We start from the raw sequence: 19420 nt of genomic DNA on the forward strand, positions 1-19420 counted from the left end.
TGCGGACGAGAAACCCATATAAATAGCTTGTTTAAAGGAGAGGTGCGCATAGAGTTTGGTAGTAAAGCGGGAAGAATATACACAGTCTGTGTATATTCTTCTAAATATTCAATCTGTGTAACACAGATTGAATATTTCCTCTTTAGCCTCAAAATAATAATCCTCTATTGATATTTTAGGACGTGTTCTTGCTGAGTGATGATCGTCTGCGCCAGATGAGGCAAATTTAGAGAGACCGTGGCGATGGTTTCCCGCCTTTTCTTTCTGATATATTTCTGCAGACTGCTGACTGACATTTATGGCCCTCGTGAGTCAGCAGATCTTTTTGCATTCATCAAGGGGATAAGAGAGAGAGAGAGTATGAATTGCCTGATTAAGTCTGATGACAGCTTTTTTTTTCAAATGCGGTAGCACCGCCCACAGAGAAACTATCAGTTACTGACCGCGGCAACATTATTATTATAGCTTTGTTTTTAGTTCCACTGCAGCTGGATGTGCAGTTGGATTTGATTTAACAGCACATAGACTAGTGGTCAGAGTGTCCAACAGGAATGTTCTGTGTTTCAAACCCCAAGGCCACAATCTGCATATCTGTAATCATCCTTGGGCAAGATGCCCCAACAGTACCTTCTCCTTCATTAAATGTGCAAAACTGTTTTTTAATGTTGTTTTGAATACAATATCTTTCTAAAGTCTAATTGAATACATATCATGATGATAATATTTTAATAATAACAATAATATTAATACTATTAATTATTAGTATTATTATATATATTAGTATAATTATTATATTATTATGGTCATGCTTGGATTCACTAAATAAGGTGAGGAACATTGTGTTGCTTGTATCCAAGACGAGTTTGAGTGAATTTCATATAGATGTCATTTAAATGTTCCCTTAGCCCTTAGTGAGGGAAATCCAACATGAGAATCTGTTTTTGCATTGACTGGGCATGGCGCTCGTACACCCCTTGTGGGAGACCATCCAGATTTTGGACCCCTTCCTGCTTATTTCTGACCTATCAGGGCATCTCTTCCCTGATTGGATATGGGAATCCTTCTGACCTGCCAATCACAGGTGCCTCAATGCAACACTCCTCAATGGTAGAGAAATATAGGGAGGGAGTGAAAAGAGAGGGAGTTTTTTTCAGTTGTTAAATTTCAAGATCTTTCTATCGCTCATTACTTTGTGTCTACATTAGGTTTTAGGAGCAGGTAGGGGTTAGGACATCGTACTCAAGCATGCCTCCAAGTTAGATGGTAGACTTAAGTGAACCAACCCAGAACCTTTCGGCTGGGAATCAAAAACCTAACCACTACACTATCCTGCCAATAATAACATGACAAAAGCAAAACATTCTGACTAGTTAATGACACAGCTCAGCACCTCAGGGAAGGGAAATGGAGTTGAATTGATGGAGTTTCGACAAGATAAATGTGTGTGTCTCTTTTTATAATTTTGTAATCACTATATTTCTACACCTCAAAACAGCTTTTTTTTTTGTGATTGCGTCACCATTCAGAACAACCACCCCAAACCCACAGTAAATAAGTCTTGCAATGTGTTGGCATTGCTTATCTGAAATGCATACTAAGACAAAATAGAATACATAAAACATAAAAACCAATCATAATTCTACTGATGCATGCTCTACTTTCAAAGTAGAAAGCTTTCACTGTCTTCAATCTAAACCTTCTCTGCATCCTTTCTCGTATATTTCATCCCGCCCTAAGTTACATGAACGAATAGATAGCACTTTAGCATATTTTCTACTTCCTTATTCTGCTCAGGGTTCTCAGGGTCAGGGGTGGGGAGATGAGGTCACCCCCATCTATAATGTATGTTTGAAAATATAAAATATAGCATAAATAATAGGACATGATGTAACTTCTTCAATTAACCGGCCAGCATTCAAGGCTGCAGGGGAGACTCTGGTCTGGTCTGCTCCGGTTTAAACTGGATCAAACATTCAGACCTGAGGGTTTTTAATGTGAATCCAAAACCTAGAATGTCAAATAAATTGATTAAAAATTGTCTAAAATGTCAATGTTTGGGAAGTAGAATAGATTTTCTTCATCATTAGAAACTACCAGTGGAACAAACAGGGAGAGTGAAATAGGAGGTTGCGACGGCTGTTTGAATACAAATGAGCTTAATGTAGGCTAAAATGATTTATTAATATTCTACAGGGTCTGGGCGTTTTTAGCATTATTCATTTCTAGAACTGTTCCATTTCCTGGCTAGCCCCCTGGGCAGCTCTGCTTGGGGGGGCAGGTGTGAGTCCAGTCCAGATCTTTTGCTATGAGGCTTTGTGTCGTGTAGAAGGACTGCTGTTATTTTAGGTTGACGCAAGACATTCACCTATTACATACATTTTTTGTTTCCTTAATGTTTGTGATGCTCCCAAACATGTATGACTAATATCTGAAACAAATCGTCTCTCTTTTCAACAAGCTATTGAGTTTAGGAAACAAAAAACAAAAAATAGGTGAATATCAAACATCGAACCAAAAGGACCGCAGCCAATGGGGATGAATGCAGAGGCCGTGCTGTTCCTTTGTTTAGGATTGTGAGGGTTTGGACGTTTCCCAGAATAATGATTTAGTGGTTTGTTAGGCAAGAGGATGGCTTGGATGCCTTTCAATAGGCTACAGAAAGTATACTTAAAGTATTAGAGGAAAGTGAAGTATAGCACATCGGTGAAAATAGATGTCAAGCTAGGCCTGTGAGTGCAAGGGATTTGTAAGTATTATGACTTGAATGGCTTTAGAAAGTGGGGGTTAACGTGTGTTAAGAGTGTTGCTCTAGCAATGGGAGCAGGCTGGCAGGGATATTTACTGAACATATTAACTGAATCAGATATTGACAACTTGAATTAGTAAAAAGTAAAACATGAAAACACATAAAATTTGATTGAGACATGTTTGGCTTGTGTAACAAGTCAAACAGGTAGGCTATAATTTTTTAAGAACCCTTATCGTGGAAGTTGTCATATCTTTTGACAACATTGGACGTTTCTTCTGAATAAACGTTCCTGTGAATTGATATTATATTATAGTAGTAAGATATTGGTTTATTTTCAAAAAATAGTGATGCCACCTTTATCCAAATGAATACACGGAATGGCTGTTACTACAAAATAAGGGTATTTCTTTAAGGGTCTTTACTAGAATATTTTCCTAACAATATAATATTCATTAGGTAATCTATGGGTATATTCACACCTGCCTTGTTTGGTTCGAACCAAACCAAAAAAATCGATGGTGCGGACCTTTTGGGCTGGTGTGAATACAAACCATCAAACTCTGATGCGGACCAAACAGCCGGTCCGAGACCCAGCCGGAGAGGTGGTCTCGGTTCGCTTCCAAACGAACCCTGGTGCGGTTCGCTTGAGATGTGAAAGCGACCGCGCTCGGTCCGACCCAGTTCTAAAAATAATATGCCTTTTTGGACACAACAGGCTCCCATTTCTGCTTGTTTATTTATATTGTTTGATTAGCGCGGTAAATGCAAAGATCAACGACGTTGTCAGACCGTTATCACGCTATCAGACCCGTTAAAAATGTGCTGTGGCCCAACATGTAGCGAAGAGGAGACGAAATGTCTTTTGGATATTTGGGCAGACACCCACATATAAAGTATGTATGAGAACACTTAAAAATAATTCAGATGCATTTAATACAAGGATGAGGAAGAAGGCGTTCGAGCGGTCCGCGGATGGCATAACATCATAAAATCGACGCCTCCAAAATGCTCCAAAAGTACTGCAAATGTTTGTAACTGTATGAAACTAATCAGTATAAGCACAGTGAGGGCAGCACGCTGAATCTCCATAATCTCCATAGTTTATTGGCTTTTAGTGATGGGTCGTTCGCGAGTGAGTCGGCTCAAAGAGCCGGCTCTTTTAAGTGAACGATGGGAGTCGGCTCCTGAACGCGAGCCGGTGTCTTTTTTTTTCTCCCGCGCTATGGGTGCTACATGCATTCATTCTACGCGTGCTATGCGTGTCATGGCACATGCATGGCAGCCAGCAACCGATCATGAGAACAAACAGCGAGGGGCAGGGGATTTTGATGCGCGACACATGTTGCCTGTGACTGAGCTCGGCATAGGCAACCTAGGCGATCGCCTAGGGCGGCAAATGCATTGGGGGCGCATTAGTCAATTAAAATATACGAAACAAATGGAGAAGGGAGGGGGCGCGGGAGCAACTGCTAGGGCGCACCGAAACCGTCACCGTAGTACGCAGGACAATGCAACAAGACCTGATTGCAAGTGATTTCCAACCGTTCTCAATTGTGGAGGACAAGGGATTCAGAAGTTTCACACAGCCTCTCAATCCTATGTATGTTCCTCCAAGCAGGAAAACACTCTCAAAAAATGATTCTAAGACTGTATGACCTTTCGGAATTACGGCATGGCACCATTATAAAAGGTATACGTAAGCGGTAATACGAAGAGCCGTTTGGGAGCCGAAAGAGCCAGCTCTTGTTGGTGAGCCGTTCCAAGAGATCCGGCTCACTAAAAAGAGCTGACATTCCCATCACTATTGACTTTGTTTGCTTTTTTTTTATGCGTTACCCTGCCCCCGACCGTCTTGTCCAATGATTGAACGACCTATGCACAAACGTGCGTTGTTGACATATTCTCGGACTGTTGCGAAAAATTGCAATGTGAAAAGGAACCGCACCAAACCAAAAAATAAACATTGCGTTTTGGTCCGGACCAAAGAGATCGAACTAAGGACTTTCCTGGTGTGAATACGCCCTAAATGTTTATCTTTTTATAACCCAAACTTATTGAATGGAAAAAATGTGAGCCCAATAGAAGTACTTCTATTGTTTGTCTGCGTTGATTATTGTATTAAAACAGCATCGCCATTCCCAGTGAGGTAAAGCAAACAAACATCTCAAAGGTTTTAGTTTTTTTATAAAATCTTTTATTTTCTTGTCTCTTTACTCTCTGTGTACAAGAATGAGTAACAAAAGCCAAATGAGCAATCCATTGAAGTCTTTTAAAAAACAGTAAGGCATGTCTGCTTGAACTGTCAACTCTACTTCTGTCAAGCTAAGCAGAGAGCGTTCCCACGACAACACTTCCAAACACGCCGCAGGTTTGGTCGCATTCTGCGTCACAACAACAGAGCTACACTCAGAGCAAGGGGGAAAGCAAACAATCAAAATTGATCTAAAAAATAATTTGCATAACACTTTTCCTTCTGTCAGCCAGACACTTGAAAAAGTCTCTCCAAGACACCTAGGACGCTTGTGATTCATTTCTTCTGTGTCATTACACCAGAAGAGAAGCTTAAGAGTGGTGGTGGTGTGGAGAGGAAACTATTAAAGATGTCCACGGTGAACGGTGAACATCTACGACTGCCAGAAACTGATAGCCTTGTGCACATCCCCCACAACCAGCCGGGGAGAACCTCCTCTGGTAAGGACGCAGAAAATAGACTTTTATTCATCCTCAAATAAGCCCTTTGGAATCATGGGATGTGTTACATGAGGTCTGCCTCTTTACCTTCTCCATAAAAACTGTTTTTATTTTAGACAGGAGCCGTCTGCCCTTCTGGCCCTCCCCCTCACTGAGGCTGTTAGCTGCTCTAGAGCTGTGGACTGGGTCTCCTCAGGGTGCACTCAACCTTTTCATGTCCTCCTTCTCCCCCCTGACTCCTCTTCACCTCCTCATGCTCCTCCTCCATGACTCCTCTCCTCCTCACCGTCACCACTCGTGGTCTGAAGGGCTCAGGGCCCACCAAGGCCCTAGAACAAGAGAGAGAGAGACTCTTCCTGCTTGCCACGGACAGGAACATAGCTTCCTAACATTTCATTCAGTCTGTTGGAGTTCAACAGTTTCACTAATTGATGCATGGCTAGATTTGACTTAATTGATAATGCCTTTTAACGTGCTGTAATTGTACTTAATGAATAAAATATCAATTTTTATTTGGTTAACTGTTATCCAATGAATTCAATATTGCCAAATTGGAACATACATATTTCTACTTTATTCCATTGACAAAGATTTGGATATAATTCTACCAATATTCAGAAACACTTTTTGCCAACTTTGTTTGAGTGCAAAGTGTTCTAGCCAATCCAGTTGTCACTTCTTCCCAATCATGTCCCTGCCCGTTCTCTCGTGAATTATAAATTCACTCTCAAAAATCATAGCATTGCATCGCCAAGTTGGATGGGGAAAAACCAATTTATGTCTAAGAAACCAATTGAAGTGTAGAAAACCAATTTGAGTGTATACCATGGTCCATTTCTTTGCTATTAATTAAAATAGCTGACTGAAGATACATTCTAGTCCATCATGACATGATAAAACATGATGTATCAAGAGTAAATAAAGCAGTAACATTCATAAACTCATTGATCTTTTGAAAAAAAAAATATGATTGATTATTACAGGATGGAAACACATAGGATTAGCGTTTTGGAACAAAAATAGACAAAAGATAAAAATACAAAAAAATAAATAAATGTATATAGCGAGAGTCAAGTAAAATACAATCGTGTAGAATGGCATTAATTAATTAAAAGGTCAGTAAATTAATTAAAACCTAAACAAATATAAATTATTCTTTATCCAATGGGGTAGATGGTAATATATGTTGTAGAAGATTGACCCTGCAAAAATAATCAGTGCAAAATGACTTTGCTTTGTAAAGTATAGAAAATAAAATCAAGTGTGCAATTACAGAAGAGTGCAAGGAATTCCCTCTTTCTGGGTCAGATGGACACAGAGGCTTGCGGTAATCCTGCCACAAGGGAGACCATTTAACCGGCTGGGATATTTTTCTCAAAAATAACCAATATTACCATGCTACCACGCAATCGACAGACACATACATAAACACCCACATGCGTGCTCGCACACACACACACACACACACACACACACACACACAGTAAAAAACATACTCTGTTCTGTGGGAGGGACAAGCATCTTTTTTCAAAACAGGGAAACGTCAAGAAAAAACCAAACCAAAGTATAATGTCATTCACGTTAAAGACCGTTGATGTACTTGCACTTCTAGATTGCGGAGAACTCAACCCTCTTCTAGAAGCGCCGACCTGGGCGCTAGCGCCAAGTGTTCTTTGGGAGATGAAGGAGATAGAGGAGGGCTACCCTGCGACGCATAGACCAATCCTTAGATCCCTTGAGGTTCCTGGAGGTCCCTATAGTTTCCTATAGATTCCTAGAGGTTCCTGAAGGTCACTAAGGGGTCCTATAGATGCCTAGAGGTCCCTTTAGGTTCCTATAGAGTCCTAGATGTTGCTGGAGGTCCTTATAGGTTCCTGTAGATCCTTCAAGGTTCCTGGAGGTCGCTTTGGGTTCCTATAGCTTCTTAGAGGTCCCTATAGGTTACTATAGATTATTAGAGGTTCCTGGTGGTCCCTAGAGATCTCTATAGATCTCTAGAGGTTCACGGCGGTTCCTGGTGGATCCTGGAAGTTCTAAAGGTCCAATGACAGAACCCCACCAAGCCCCCGAACCTTTGCATTCGGGAAAAAAACAACACAGCTGTCTTAAGAGTACACACAAGTTGGTCTGGCGGCGGTCGCTGGTAACCCGCTGGTACTATCTCCACGGCGAACGTGCAACAGGGGGCGAGCATGCGATGAGGAGGAGGAGCCCGCTGGTGAGGAGCAGCAGGAGGGGGAAGGGGCGGAGTACCGCAGAGTGCCCCGCCGGTGCGGCTGCCCGCTCGTCACTGCGGTCGGCCCTGACGACCGGCGCCTCAGAGCCCGCCGGGGGGAGGGTCTCCGTGGGGGTCGGGACGCAGCCATCTGCCGCACAGCCGTTACCACTGCTGGAGCCGCTGCCCTCGTCACCTGGCGGGGGGGGAGACACAAACACAATGACATCCACCAGAACCAACACGGTCAGCGACAGTATTCTCAACAGCACCGTCAACAACAGCAACGTTGTCAGAAACAGCGCCACAACGGTGATGCCGATGTGGTTTGAATGGTGAAGACATGCAGAAGTTAGAGTGAGAGGACTCTTTCCATACACCCAAGAGGTGGAAAGTTTAGAATTACGAGCAAGTGAGAGACCATCCCGGGATTTTGAATCAACACTTTTGATTGGCTAATAAGCACAAGCCAGAAGCGGATCAGTGGCAGGTGGGGGCCAAACCGTGGAGCCGGAGTAGTGTTGGTCTTCCCCTTCATACACGTACACTTCTCAAGGTATTTTCCTCATCCATTTTGTCCTTCTAAATAATAGATATATAAAAAAAAGGGTCAGATAAAAGATGTCCAAGGAAGAGGAGGAAGGTTGTCTGTGCTTCTTGAGATGTCTATGTTCCTGGTGTACTGGTGTGAGTGTGCTCTGTATATATATTGTCATTATCAGTGGGAGACCGCTGTAGTTGAAGTGCATGATGGCGTTCCTCTCAGCCGAGATGGAGAGCTCAGCTCACTGACACCTGAGCCCTTATTTCACGATTTAGAAAAGGGTGTTTATTTGTGTGTGTGTGTGTGTGTGTGTGTGTGTCTGTTTCTATAGTATTAAAGTGTCTGTTTTCTGTGTAAGTGTGAATGTTTGTGCGTGTGTATCGGCGTTAGTGCATGTAAGTGAGTGTTAAAAGTTTTGTTAGTGTGTATGGAAATATATAAATAGTGAGTATAGTATATATATATATAGTATATATGTTTGCGTGGTTGAATGAGTTGGTGCATATAATTTGTGTGTGGGGGTATGCTAGGTGTGCGTTGGATCCAGTCAGAGTGTGTGTTTGGTGGCAGTGTGTATGTTTTTGTGTGTGTGTGTGTGTGTGTGTGTGTGTGTGTGTGAGAGAGAGAGTTTCAGTGTATACCTGTGTGTATATGTGAGCAGTGAGGTCCAATTCTAAGGCAATCTCTGATGGTACAGATAGAGAGTTGATGGAAAAGCTTTTCTCATTCAGAGTCTGGTTTTCCTGTAAAGGGAACGAGAGACAGCTCCCGACTGCATCATATATCTCCTCTTTATGGATGCGGATAACAAGAGGAGGAGGAGGAGGAGGAGGAGGAGGAGGAAGAGGAATGGTAGGAGGGAACTGGGGTGATAGTCTGTCCTGAACCGGCCTTGAAGCCAGGACAGCGCAGTGGCCACATCCAAATAACTAGAAGCAGACTAAGAGGACACATTACGTTTTGATGAAACAGGTCACTGAGATTAGGTTAAGGTCCTCCTTACCAACGTATCGGACTCCTAGATCTAAAGCCATTGATGGCTCCGGGGGAAAGAGGTCAGCACAAATTTCTCTTTGATAGTTTTACAGACAACAATTTGTTGACCAAACACCTTCGGGGTGTCAACAGATGGAAAACAATAGATTCAGGAATGCCTTTGGCCTTGTGTGAGTTTAAAAACATTCAAGGGGACATATTATACCACCAGGTGTGAGTGTGATTAGCCTTACAAGCCGTTTCGAAAATCTGCCCCATATGACATCACTAGTGGGCGTGTCCACCTAGATCTGTGCTGGATAGATGAGCAATGTTTACCTCAGTCCACAGGGTAGGCCGATAGACTGACCTATCCAGCACGATCTAGGTGGACACGCCCACTAGTGATGTCATATGGGGCAGATTTTCGAAACGACTTGTAAGGCTAATCACACTCACACCTGGTGGTATAATATGTCCCCTTTAAAAATAAGTTGTATCACTGGCTGCAAAAAACTGAAATGTAAACTGGCTTAAAAGAGCCAGTGAACCCACTGTTTCAAATGCAATTTGAACACTTTCTGATAAAACAATATGTTTTTTTGGGCAAAAAAACGTATTAGGAAAGAGGGGGTTGTGTTATCCCCATGGTTACGACCCACGCCAGCTTTATGATACTTTTTTAGTGATGTTGTTGTGAAACTGTTATGAGCATTATAGCGAAGATGTATCTTAAATGTGCCATACACCGTAGCGTTATACTATAGGTGTCTGGGAGGTTTAACCTCGGATGTGGGTAATAAGTAAACCACTCCTCAGACGGAGCTCCTCCGTCCACACACACTGTGGCGTAACACTATAAGTGTACGAAAATCCAAACTTTGTCTCGGACATTGCAATCAACTGCTGCCCAGATAGAGCTCCACACGTCCAGACAAACCGCACCACCAGTGCCCCTTTGTCCTGACGCCCTCCATCAGAAAAAGGTCATCTGACGGCATGAAAAGAACACCGTCGGTGTTGCAGCGTGTGGAACGTTTACGGAGGGTTTTAGGGAGAATGGTGAAAACATGGGGCTCAACCCCTTTTTATTCTGGGGACTTATTTCAGTAACAGTGATTAAATGGAATAGATTAATATGATAACAATCATATAAGAAAAATAACAATGTTTAAAGCAAAAATAGGTGGTTTTGGATTCACTGGCTCGTTAACAATAAAGAGATTGGATTTATGACAACATCTTTATTGTGGTGCTCATGTAAATCCTGTTGATCATGATACAAACGGAAATACTGCTAAAAGTATTTCATATGTTTTGAGAAAATTTGATTACAATATATACTAAACTGTTTAATCCGTGTAAAGCTACAAGTAACACCTTCTATTTTTTTATGTCGAATTTAGATCATACTTAATGCTTTCTCAATGTATTTACTACATTTAGCTTGTTGAAAGATTCTGAATTCGCCATTTTCTTCAAAGTTCTTCCTACATCATAAGCATGTATGATTCTGCAATTCAACATTCGCCCAAGGGACACAGGGTTGAGCCTACAGAGCTGCCATTTGTCAGTTGATGGAGGGCCTCGGTCGGTGACACAGTGGCTGCGTAGGGATAGGAGGTTGTATCTGTACACAACGGAATAACATGTTCAACTTTAGAAAAGTAACATTATTCATTTGTTTTGTTATACATTTTACAAATGTATCCAGTATTTGTAAATCTATTAATATTTCGATTTTGAGTTAAAAAAAAATATGATTATAATTTTGTTTCAAGAATTGTATGAGATATTCTCAAGTTTGTGTTTAAACCAGATTCCATAATTATTCAGCCAAACCAAAAAAACGAAAAAAAAAGAAAATTGTACCATTGCAGTTTCTGGCCTCACCCATATAAAAGACTTACTTGAGTCCTGGAAGTAGATGTCGTTGCCGTTGTAGGCGCTCTTCAGCTTGTTGGTCATGACGCGGAGGGCCATGATCTGCTGGCGGATGAAGGAGTTAGGTCTGGTGATGTCCAGCTCCACCTCAGGGTTGTGCAGCTGGTTTGTCAGACCCTCCCTCACCACCTCTGGGAAGTACCTGTAAAACCAGGACGCCACGCGGAAACAGAGTCTTTTAGGAACAGACGGATACAGTCTGGGGCAGATTTGAGCATGATGGGATGGCTTCCGGTCAGCTCTAGTCCCTCCTACTCTAATACATCCATGCTCCTATTACAGAAACAAAATCTCCCATCTCTGAATTCCTGTGAGCAGTGTACAAACAGTCCCCCCGCAATAATTCAGAGAAGAGCATGAAGAAGAAGAAGAAGAAGAAGAAGAAGAAGAAGAAGAAGAAGAAGAAGAAGAAGAAGAAGAAGAAGAAGAAGAAGGTCTAATTATTTTACAAATAATTAGACATAATTATGCAATCACATCCTCCCTCTACTTTGTCACTATCTGCACACTCGAAGCATCCACCTCCACGCATTCTCCGTGTTCAGTCTTCCAGTATTGGATCCTCTAGGCAAACTACTATGAAAAGAATGTTACATGATGAATGCAGAATGCAATAAGGTATGGCGGTGGAAATTCAACACAAACTTCCTAATGGAACAGAAGAATAATGTTTATTTTCAATGAAATTCTTCTTAGGATTCAATTGTTTGATTCCTTGGTCGTCTGCATTATGTAGAGAGCAAGGAGCTATTACTTTTTTTTTCGAATGTGCTCTACAAAAACAATTTCCTTGAGCTTCTTTTTCTTAAATACGTAACATAAGCATGAATTGTTGTCGAAAAAACCTTGAGAGAACGTCTATTAAAGATGCACCATGTTCTGTTTGCGTGGTTGGCTGCCATTAGACTGACTGGTTACTTGAGCCGTTAACGTGTTCTTTTCCCCCGCAGGTCCCTTGTTTCAGGGGTGGGAAGACGCCTGATGTGACCAGAGAGCTCAACCTAACCACAGGTGCTGCAGATGGTTAGATCCAAGACTTAAATGCATAATGCATCGATGGATTCACTCAATCATCATTAAAGTCTACCCAAATATTACTCTGAAAAACTGAATGTGAAGTTTCTCTAATATTGTGTATGATTTGATCACATGCGGCCCTCAACTCATCAAACCCTACATTTCTGTCCGTCTGTCTGCCCATCTCCATCAACCATCCATCTCTCTCTGGCTCACCATCCAACTAGCCATCTGAATCTACCTGAAACTGTATATACATTATATATATATTCATGTATCCATTTCTCTACTTCCCTCCCTCTCTCTACCTCCTTTCCTCCCTCCCTCCCCCTGTGGTTTTCAGTGAGTAATAACAGCCAGGTGCGTGATGGCCTGGGCGATCCTTCACACCCAGGGGTGGTCCTGTAGACACGTCTATCTGAACTACACGTCTGTCTGAACTGCCTATAAACTAAGGTGTATTTCTTTGGTTTAGGAGAGCAGCCGGAGGTGCAAAGGAAATTTCCATAAGACATGTTGTTCGCGAGAAACTACGCCACTGTGACCCTTTCGTTTTTATCTATAGTCACCATTTCACTGTTTGTGCATCGCTTATCCCCCTTGAGGGAAAATGAGACATGAGCCTCGGCTGACTGGCATCGATACAACGAGCTACATCCTGAGATGGCCGGAGTGATAGAGGCATCCCTATCTGCAACCCCAAGGACCTTTCCCTGCTTTAAAGTTGAGTTTGCCAACTGTTCAGGGCTCACTACGGTGCTTCAGCTTGTCGTGTTGTATGGCCTGTCTGCGCAGACTGCTTTTATCTAATACAATTCTTACCCTTTATTACAATAAATTAAGTTCATTCTGAGGAGGTGGTTGAGGAGGAGGCTGAACAGAAGGAGGAGGTAGTGGAGAAGGAGGGGATGGTGCAGGAGATGGAGGAGGAGGTGGATAAGGAGGAGTTTGAGGAAGGAGGAGGGGGAGGGGGAGGAAGTGGTTGAGGAGGAGGTGGAGGTAATGAGAATCTTGCCCGCCATGTTCTTCAAGGGGGGTTTTCGGGGGGGCTCCTGCTCACCTGCCCCTGGCATGACTGTTCCAGCAGCCCTCCTCGTCCGGCTCGGTCCGGTTACCCCCGGAGCAGATCTCATCTGGCAGTTTGGACCAGAACCTCTTTGACTCACTAAGTTTCTTCTTGATGTTCTTAATCTGCAGCGGTATCACACACACACACACACACACACACACACACAAACATGCAGGTTAGTGAGTTGGAAAATGTAACTATGTAGGATTAATGGATTGTGGACAGTGCATTGTAGGTAATAACTTTCTTTTGTAACTTTCTTTAAATTCTCAATGACTTCAAATTGTACTTCAAGAGTCAATGTGAAAAGTTGGAGAAAATGCTTATGGAAAGTATGTGACTTTAAATCCTAAAACCTTGTAAGACTGTATGGGAGTTGGGTCTCATTTAAATATAATTTGGGTACACTTGGTACTTTATTGAATTTTAATAATTGCACGTGGGAACCCAAAGTGACAAAGCTGATGGACTGCCTTGTGAGTCTTCTGTACTAAACTCTTCCTGGCTAATTCATCCAGAAGGACGCTAGGTTTCAACATGGTCCTTTGGCACAAGGACTCCACCAACCTCCCCAACACCCCACCGAATCCATCTGCTCGCTGCATTGCAAGAAGGGTGAGCCAATCAACTGAAAGCTCCAGAACGTGACTTCTATCCAATAGCAGCAGATGGGGGTGGGGGGGTTTCGCGATGCTAAATCTAACTTTAGCATGGCGTTAGCATCAGCTTAAAGGGGACCCTCAAACTCGGCTGTATTGTAATATACTTCTGCTTCGACAAACGGCTTCTTTATGCAGCACAGTTTCAGCTTAGTGAGTCAATTGACATGTTTTACTCAGTAATGTTGTGTAACATATATTGTACAAATTAATTTCAATTTTATGGACAATGGAATATTTCACTACATGGGATATGGTAAGAGCCTGGTTATACCATGTAAACAAACAAGGATTCCTTTAACATTACCATTTTGAGCTTACTAACTGAGTAAATTGTACAAACATCTGCAAGAATGTACCCAGTACGTAAAAAGATGTGCCGTGACGCTAAAGGAAAACTGTTCTGATTGAGGTTGTTAACAGGTTAGTATAAATGCAATATTTAAACTTAAATCAAAACAATTCCATAGTTTCTAGGTAAATCTGATAAACCCTAATAGATACATAGGGCCACGAACAAGAACTATTTAAAGAATTAATTTATCAGAAAGTAATCTTAATTTATAGATAGTGAAACTTTGGCTGTTACCAACATAAACCTTGGATAACTACAATCGTAAATTTAATTGATGGGTAATAGAGGTGTTTCATTGAATTGCTAGCCTACTCTCCGAGGAAGTAAGCAATTATATCAGAGTTATTACCAAACTAAAACAATCACAATTACATGGTACTTTGTTAAGTAATGGTGGAGGTTGTTGTTAGTATTTCAGCTGTAGTTTCTCTGTATTTACCCTTAACTTCAGTTGTAATTACTCAAAAATATATCATAATTTACAATATATTGACCAGGTAAAAACGTGGTTATTACGAGACTATAAATGGAAGGGTTACCCAATACCACACACTTAACTCACAATGGCAACCAATACTAGTGCAAAAACACAATGACCGCAACACACAAGCACTTTAATACAGAACACATAATGCTTGGGACACACCACCACTTCAACACAGGTGACTAAAAAACACAACAATCGAAAGCACAAATACAACTCACAACATACAATCCTTACATTGAGACCAAGAGAGTGAGAGAGAGATTGAGAGAGAGAGACAGAACGAGAGAGAGGGAGCAAGAAAGACAGAGAGAGAGAAAGAAAAGGGGGATGGGAGATATTTGAAACCTAGAAATAACAGTTTTCCTTCAAATTGCATTTCATTTTCTCCAAAGAATACAGAACCTGAATAAGAGAATGACATCTGTCTCTCTCACACAAATACCCCCCCCCCCACACACACACACACACACACAAATCTGTATCCAGTCATACAAGAGATCTGTATCAGGAGGGGAGAAAACAGAAAGTACAGGCAGAAAGTGACAAGGCCCTCAGCATGACAGTGGATCTGCTCTCATCTGAGGGGCAACGTGGTGTCATGGCAATTGCGTTGCGATATAAACCGTGCGACGACTTGTCTAAAAATGCTTCAAAAGGGCCCAGCTTTTTTAACCCGATGCGCTTGTGGAGAAGACGGTGAGATGTGTCGGTTTGAGATAAGCGATAAACACAGCAGAGGAAGACAGTGTTCCAGTTTTCAATAGAAGACACTCTGCTTCCTGTTTGAGGCTTCTGGCATACAAATGAAAAAATCAACCTGGGGAATGGGGCAGCAGGAAAGAAAAACAACATTTGATTTTGAGTGTCAACAAGCTTTGATTACAGTGTTTATTTTACATCTGCTATGGCTATATAGTTTGATAATTGTGTGTGTGTGTGTGTGTGTGTGTGTGTGTGGTTGCGTATGAATGTGCGTAGTTTGTATTGGTTGGAATGCTGTGTGTTTATGCTATTTGTGTTTGAGATTATTTGAGCTTTGTGCGTTGTGCGTGTGTGTGTGTAAGCAGTGTGCTGTTCTACTGAATATCAGCACGGCTGTGATTCACGATAGATAATTGCATATTGCTGTACACTGTGTTGTAGATTGTTCTTAATTGTTGAAGTTGTAGATTGTTCTTAAAGGGCAATTTACTAATTAAAAGTATTGAGTGACAACAGATGACGATATTCGTTTATTTAATAATTTATTTGGCACGCAAACACAAAACATTTTCCTTCACACTGGCTTACTACTTTTGGTAAGTGTACACGTTACTGCAGCCCAGCTAATTTGAATCACCTTAATTGATGTTTTCATTTTGCAACCAGTGAAAAAAGAGTCTGTTGACTGTCGCTTTGATGAAATGTGTGATTTCAATGGTTTAACGGCTGACAATTGTAAATTAAAACAACGGTTCTAAGAAACACCTATAAATTAGAGCGATACGTGTATGGTTCAAAGTCCCAGAACTGGTACTCTGCTGGTACTCTCTTTGAAAACCACTCTACATTGGTTCTCAAACTTTTGCTACTGGTGTACCCCCTTTGAGATATTTTTTCTGCAAGGTACCCTCTTCACCAGGATAATTTTTTTCTTTTACATAAATAAGGTATGTGTGTTCTATTTGGCAGTGTAAACATGAACATTAAAAGGGTGCAAATACTCATAATTGAGTGAGGAACATGGGCCTGTGCTTCATGCCACTGTGCTTATTCCTCCCAACAGAAGAAGCCCAGCGCCAGGGAAGGGTCAGAGCATGTAGAGGTGAATCCCATCAAAATATGTTCTTCCTGAAACTGATGACATTTTTGTGAGTATTTACTACTTACTATTCTTTTTAATTTTCTGTTGTCTAGCTTTTCGAATTGAAACATGCTTATTTTTTTATTATAGTTAACTTTTGTGTGTGTGTGTGTGTGTGTGTGCGTCTGTGTGCGTGTGTGTGTGTGTGTGTGTGTGTGTCTGTCTCCATGCATGTATTTATTTGGGTAAATGTGTGCACACAGTCATGTGCTTATTCCCCCAGGTGTGTGTATGAGCTATGTTCCCTGGGAGTTGTGATGTGTCTTAATAAGACTGGCAGCACCCAGGGCTGATGAACACATGATAATGTGTTTACAGGAGGACAGTGACACCCAGGTGACATCACACCCAGGTGACATCACACCCAGGTGACATCCCACCCAGGTGACATCCAGGTGACATCCCACCCAGGTGACATCCCACCCAGGTGACATTACACTAGGTCACATCACACCCAGGTGACCTCACCTCATCCTCCACTTCAATCACATTATAGTTAACATCCATAATAAACCGAGACTATATCCTTCGGCAACATAACGCTGTAATAACTATAATAAATTCTAGTTGTCAATCCGAATAATTTTCATGATTATTGAGTACAGATACGCATCATTGCGGAGCAAATAGAGGTTGGGACCCATTTGAACAGAATTGATCCCAGAATCTGTCAACATGGAGACCCGGCCTGACCGGTAGACGTGTCCGGCCCTCGAGAAAGAGCCGGTAGAATAGGACACCAAAGAAATAATCCTCACACACTTTTCACAGGCTATCTCCTCCACCTTTCCACAAGCCTACCAAGTTCTTGGTAATAAATGATCTGTGTTTAGGACAAATAACCCTGCTTTAAGTACACATCTTATCTAGCAAGCAGTGTTTTTACAAGACAGTCCAAATGGTTCTCGGCAGTGGTTTTTAAACTTTTGATTGGTGAATGGTTGAAAGACTTCAGCTGTCTGCTCTGCTGTTTCTCTACAGACTGTGCGGCAGTTTCAACCGTTCTGCTCTACTGCATCTGCCCTGTAACAAACTTCCAGTGATGTTCACAAGGATGTTTACCACAAAGCTTGCATAGAGCTTCTCAGCAATACATGAATAATAGTCTAGCAATACATTTTTCTTCATTTTCTTTAGTCACAATACATTTAATGATACGGTTGCAAAGTTCACTGAATAAATAATAACACACTGTATATGTACAGTGATTCATCATGTTTTAGCGGATAGTGTTAGGGTAAATGTCGATTTCTTCGATGTGTCATGTCGTCTCAATTATGGTCTCAAACCTTTGAAAGGGGTCTCTGGTCTCTCACAGTTGGTTGGGCGAAAAAAGGAGGAGAGAAAATGAAAGAGAATCTCAGACGGTGGCATCTGGCGTGCCGACACAAGTCTGGCACTTGTCCAGCACGGCACACGAAGTTTAATGATACAAATCCTACCCTGCATATTCACATCCATCCACCATTCTTTCCCTCTTTCTTTCTTTCTTGCTTTCTTTCCCTTTCTTTCATTCTTTCACTATCCATCTTTCTTCCATTCTTATTTCAGTGTTTTGGTACAAATTAACACTATCTCCTGTATCTATCTATCTGAACAGGATCCCCTGTGTCTTGCAAGGGGTCCCCCAATGCAGCATGCTTGTGCATCCCTGCATGCTAATGCAGCCCCAGTGATTGTAATTAGGGCACTGCAGCCCGCCGCAGTCCGCCACTTCAAACGCCCGCAGAGCCCCGCTCCACTTCAGAGGCTGAGCCCTCTCTAGCCGGAGGCCGCGCCCTCAAGTTATTAGATGTGACCTTTATTATCATCACAGTTATTATACATTAAAGCTCAGACGTAAGCCCTTAAAGTAATAAGATGTTAAAGTTATTAGTCATTACCATGATAAGACGTTCAATTATTCTATGTTCATGAGTAGTTTGTGAGTTCAGGTTATCAGACGTTAAAGTTATGATACTTTAAAGTTGGTAGAAGTTAATAGTTTGATTTATTAGACGTTAAAGTTATTAGACCATTAAGTTATGATTTGGTAATGTTATGACATAAAGTTACTTGAAACTACGTAAACTGTGTTAGACGTCAACAGTATTAAACATTACATTTGTTGCATGCAAAAGTTATTAGGAGTTAGAGCTTTTAGACGTTAAAGATATAAGATGAAGAGGAAGCAAGTGAGTGAGCTCTCTCTATCTATTGTTATTACATTTGGGGGCAGCCATCCATCACTCTCTTCCTCTAATGTCAAGGATCTTATTAGGAATCAAGTTGGACTGTTGTCTTTTGAGCTCTTTGAGCCTCGACCCACACACACTAGCTCATACAGACAAACACATTCACACATGCACAGAGACACGCACACACACACGGAAAAAAGCACACACACACACACACACACACGGAAAAAAGCACGTGCACACACACACACACACACGCACACAGTTGCTTCTTAAAGCCTCTCTGTTCATGCCTTGAATTCTCCTTCTGAAAGTAAACACTGTGCCCCATCAATCCCCAAACACCAAAATAATATATTCATGAGAGGTTGAAAAGTGTGACTAAAGCAGGGGCTGTTTTAGTGCCTCCCATCTATGCTAAACAAACCCTATCCTAGGTACTGCAAGCACAGATGGACATTTCACACACAGCTGGTTTTCAGTGGCCGGTCCCTGGGGTGAGGGCGCTATTTGCGGAGAGAGGCCTCGTGGACAGATGCCATACGGCAGGTAAAACAGGATCTCCAAGGTAATCAATGGGCTGGTGGGCACGTTAAAACCACACCAGCAGATTATATATGCACATGTTCCTTTATAACAGACGCAGCGCAACACCAAAGACAACCTGTACTGCATGATGAAGGACATTCATACTG

General features: G+C 41.8%; 1 protein-coding gene across 1 annotated transcript in view; it reads right to left on the reverse strand.

The window, feature by feature from the left end:
• Positions 1-10694: 10694 nt before the first annotated feature.
• Positions 10695-19420, reverse strand: part of gpc6a (glypican 6a) — a gene marked incomplete at both ends in the record, with an annotated part of 109425 nt that continues 100699 nt past the window's right edge. Inside the window, 3 exons of the mRNA XM_079737004.1 lie at positions 10695-10804; positions 11085-11260; positions 13196-13326. Coding sequence (XP_079593130.1) covers positions 10695-10804; positions 11085-11260; positions 13196-13326 — 417 coding nt within the window. The remainder of the gene's footprint in view (positions 10805-11084; positions 11261-13195; positions 13327-19420) is intronic.

Source organism: Pollachius pollachius (genome assembly GCF_949987615.1).
Source record: "Pollachius pollachius genome assembly, chromosome: 5".
NCBI lineage: Eukaryota > Metazoa > Chordata > Actinopteri > Gadiformes > Gadidae > Pollachius > Pollachius pollachius.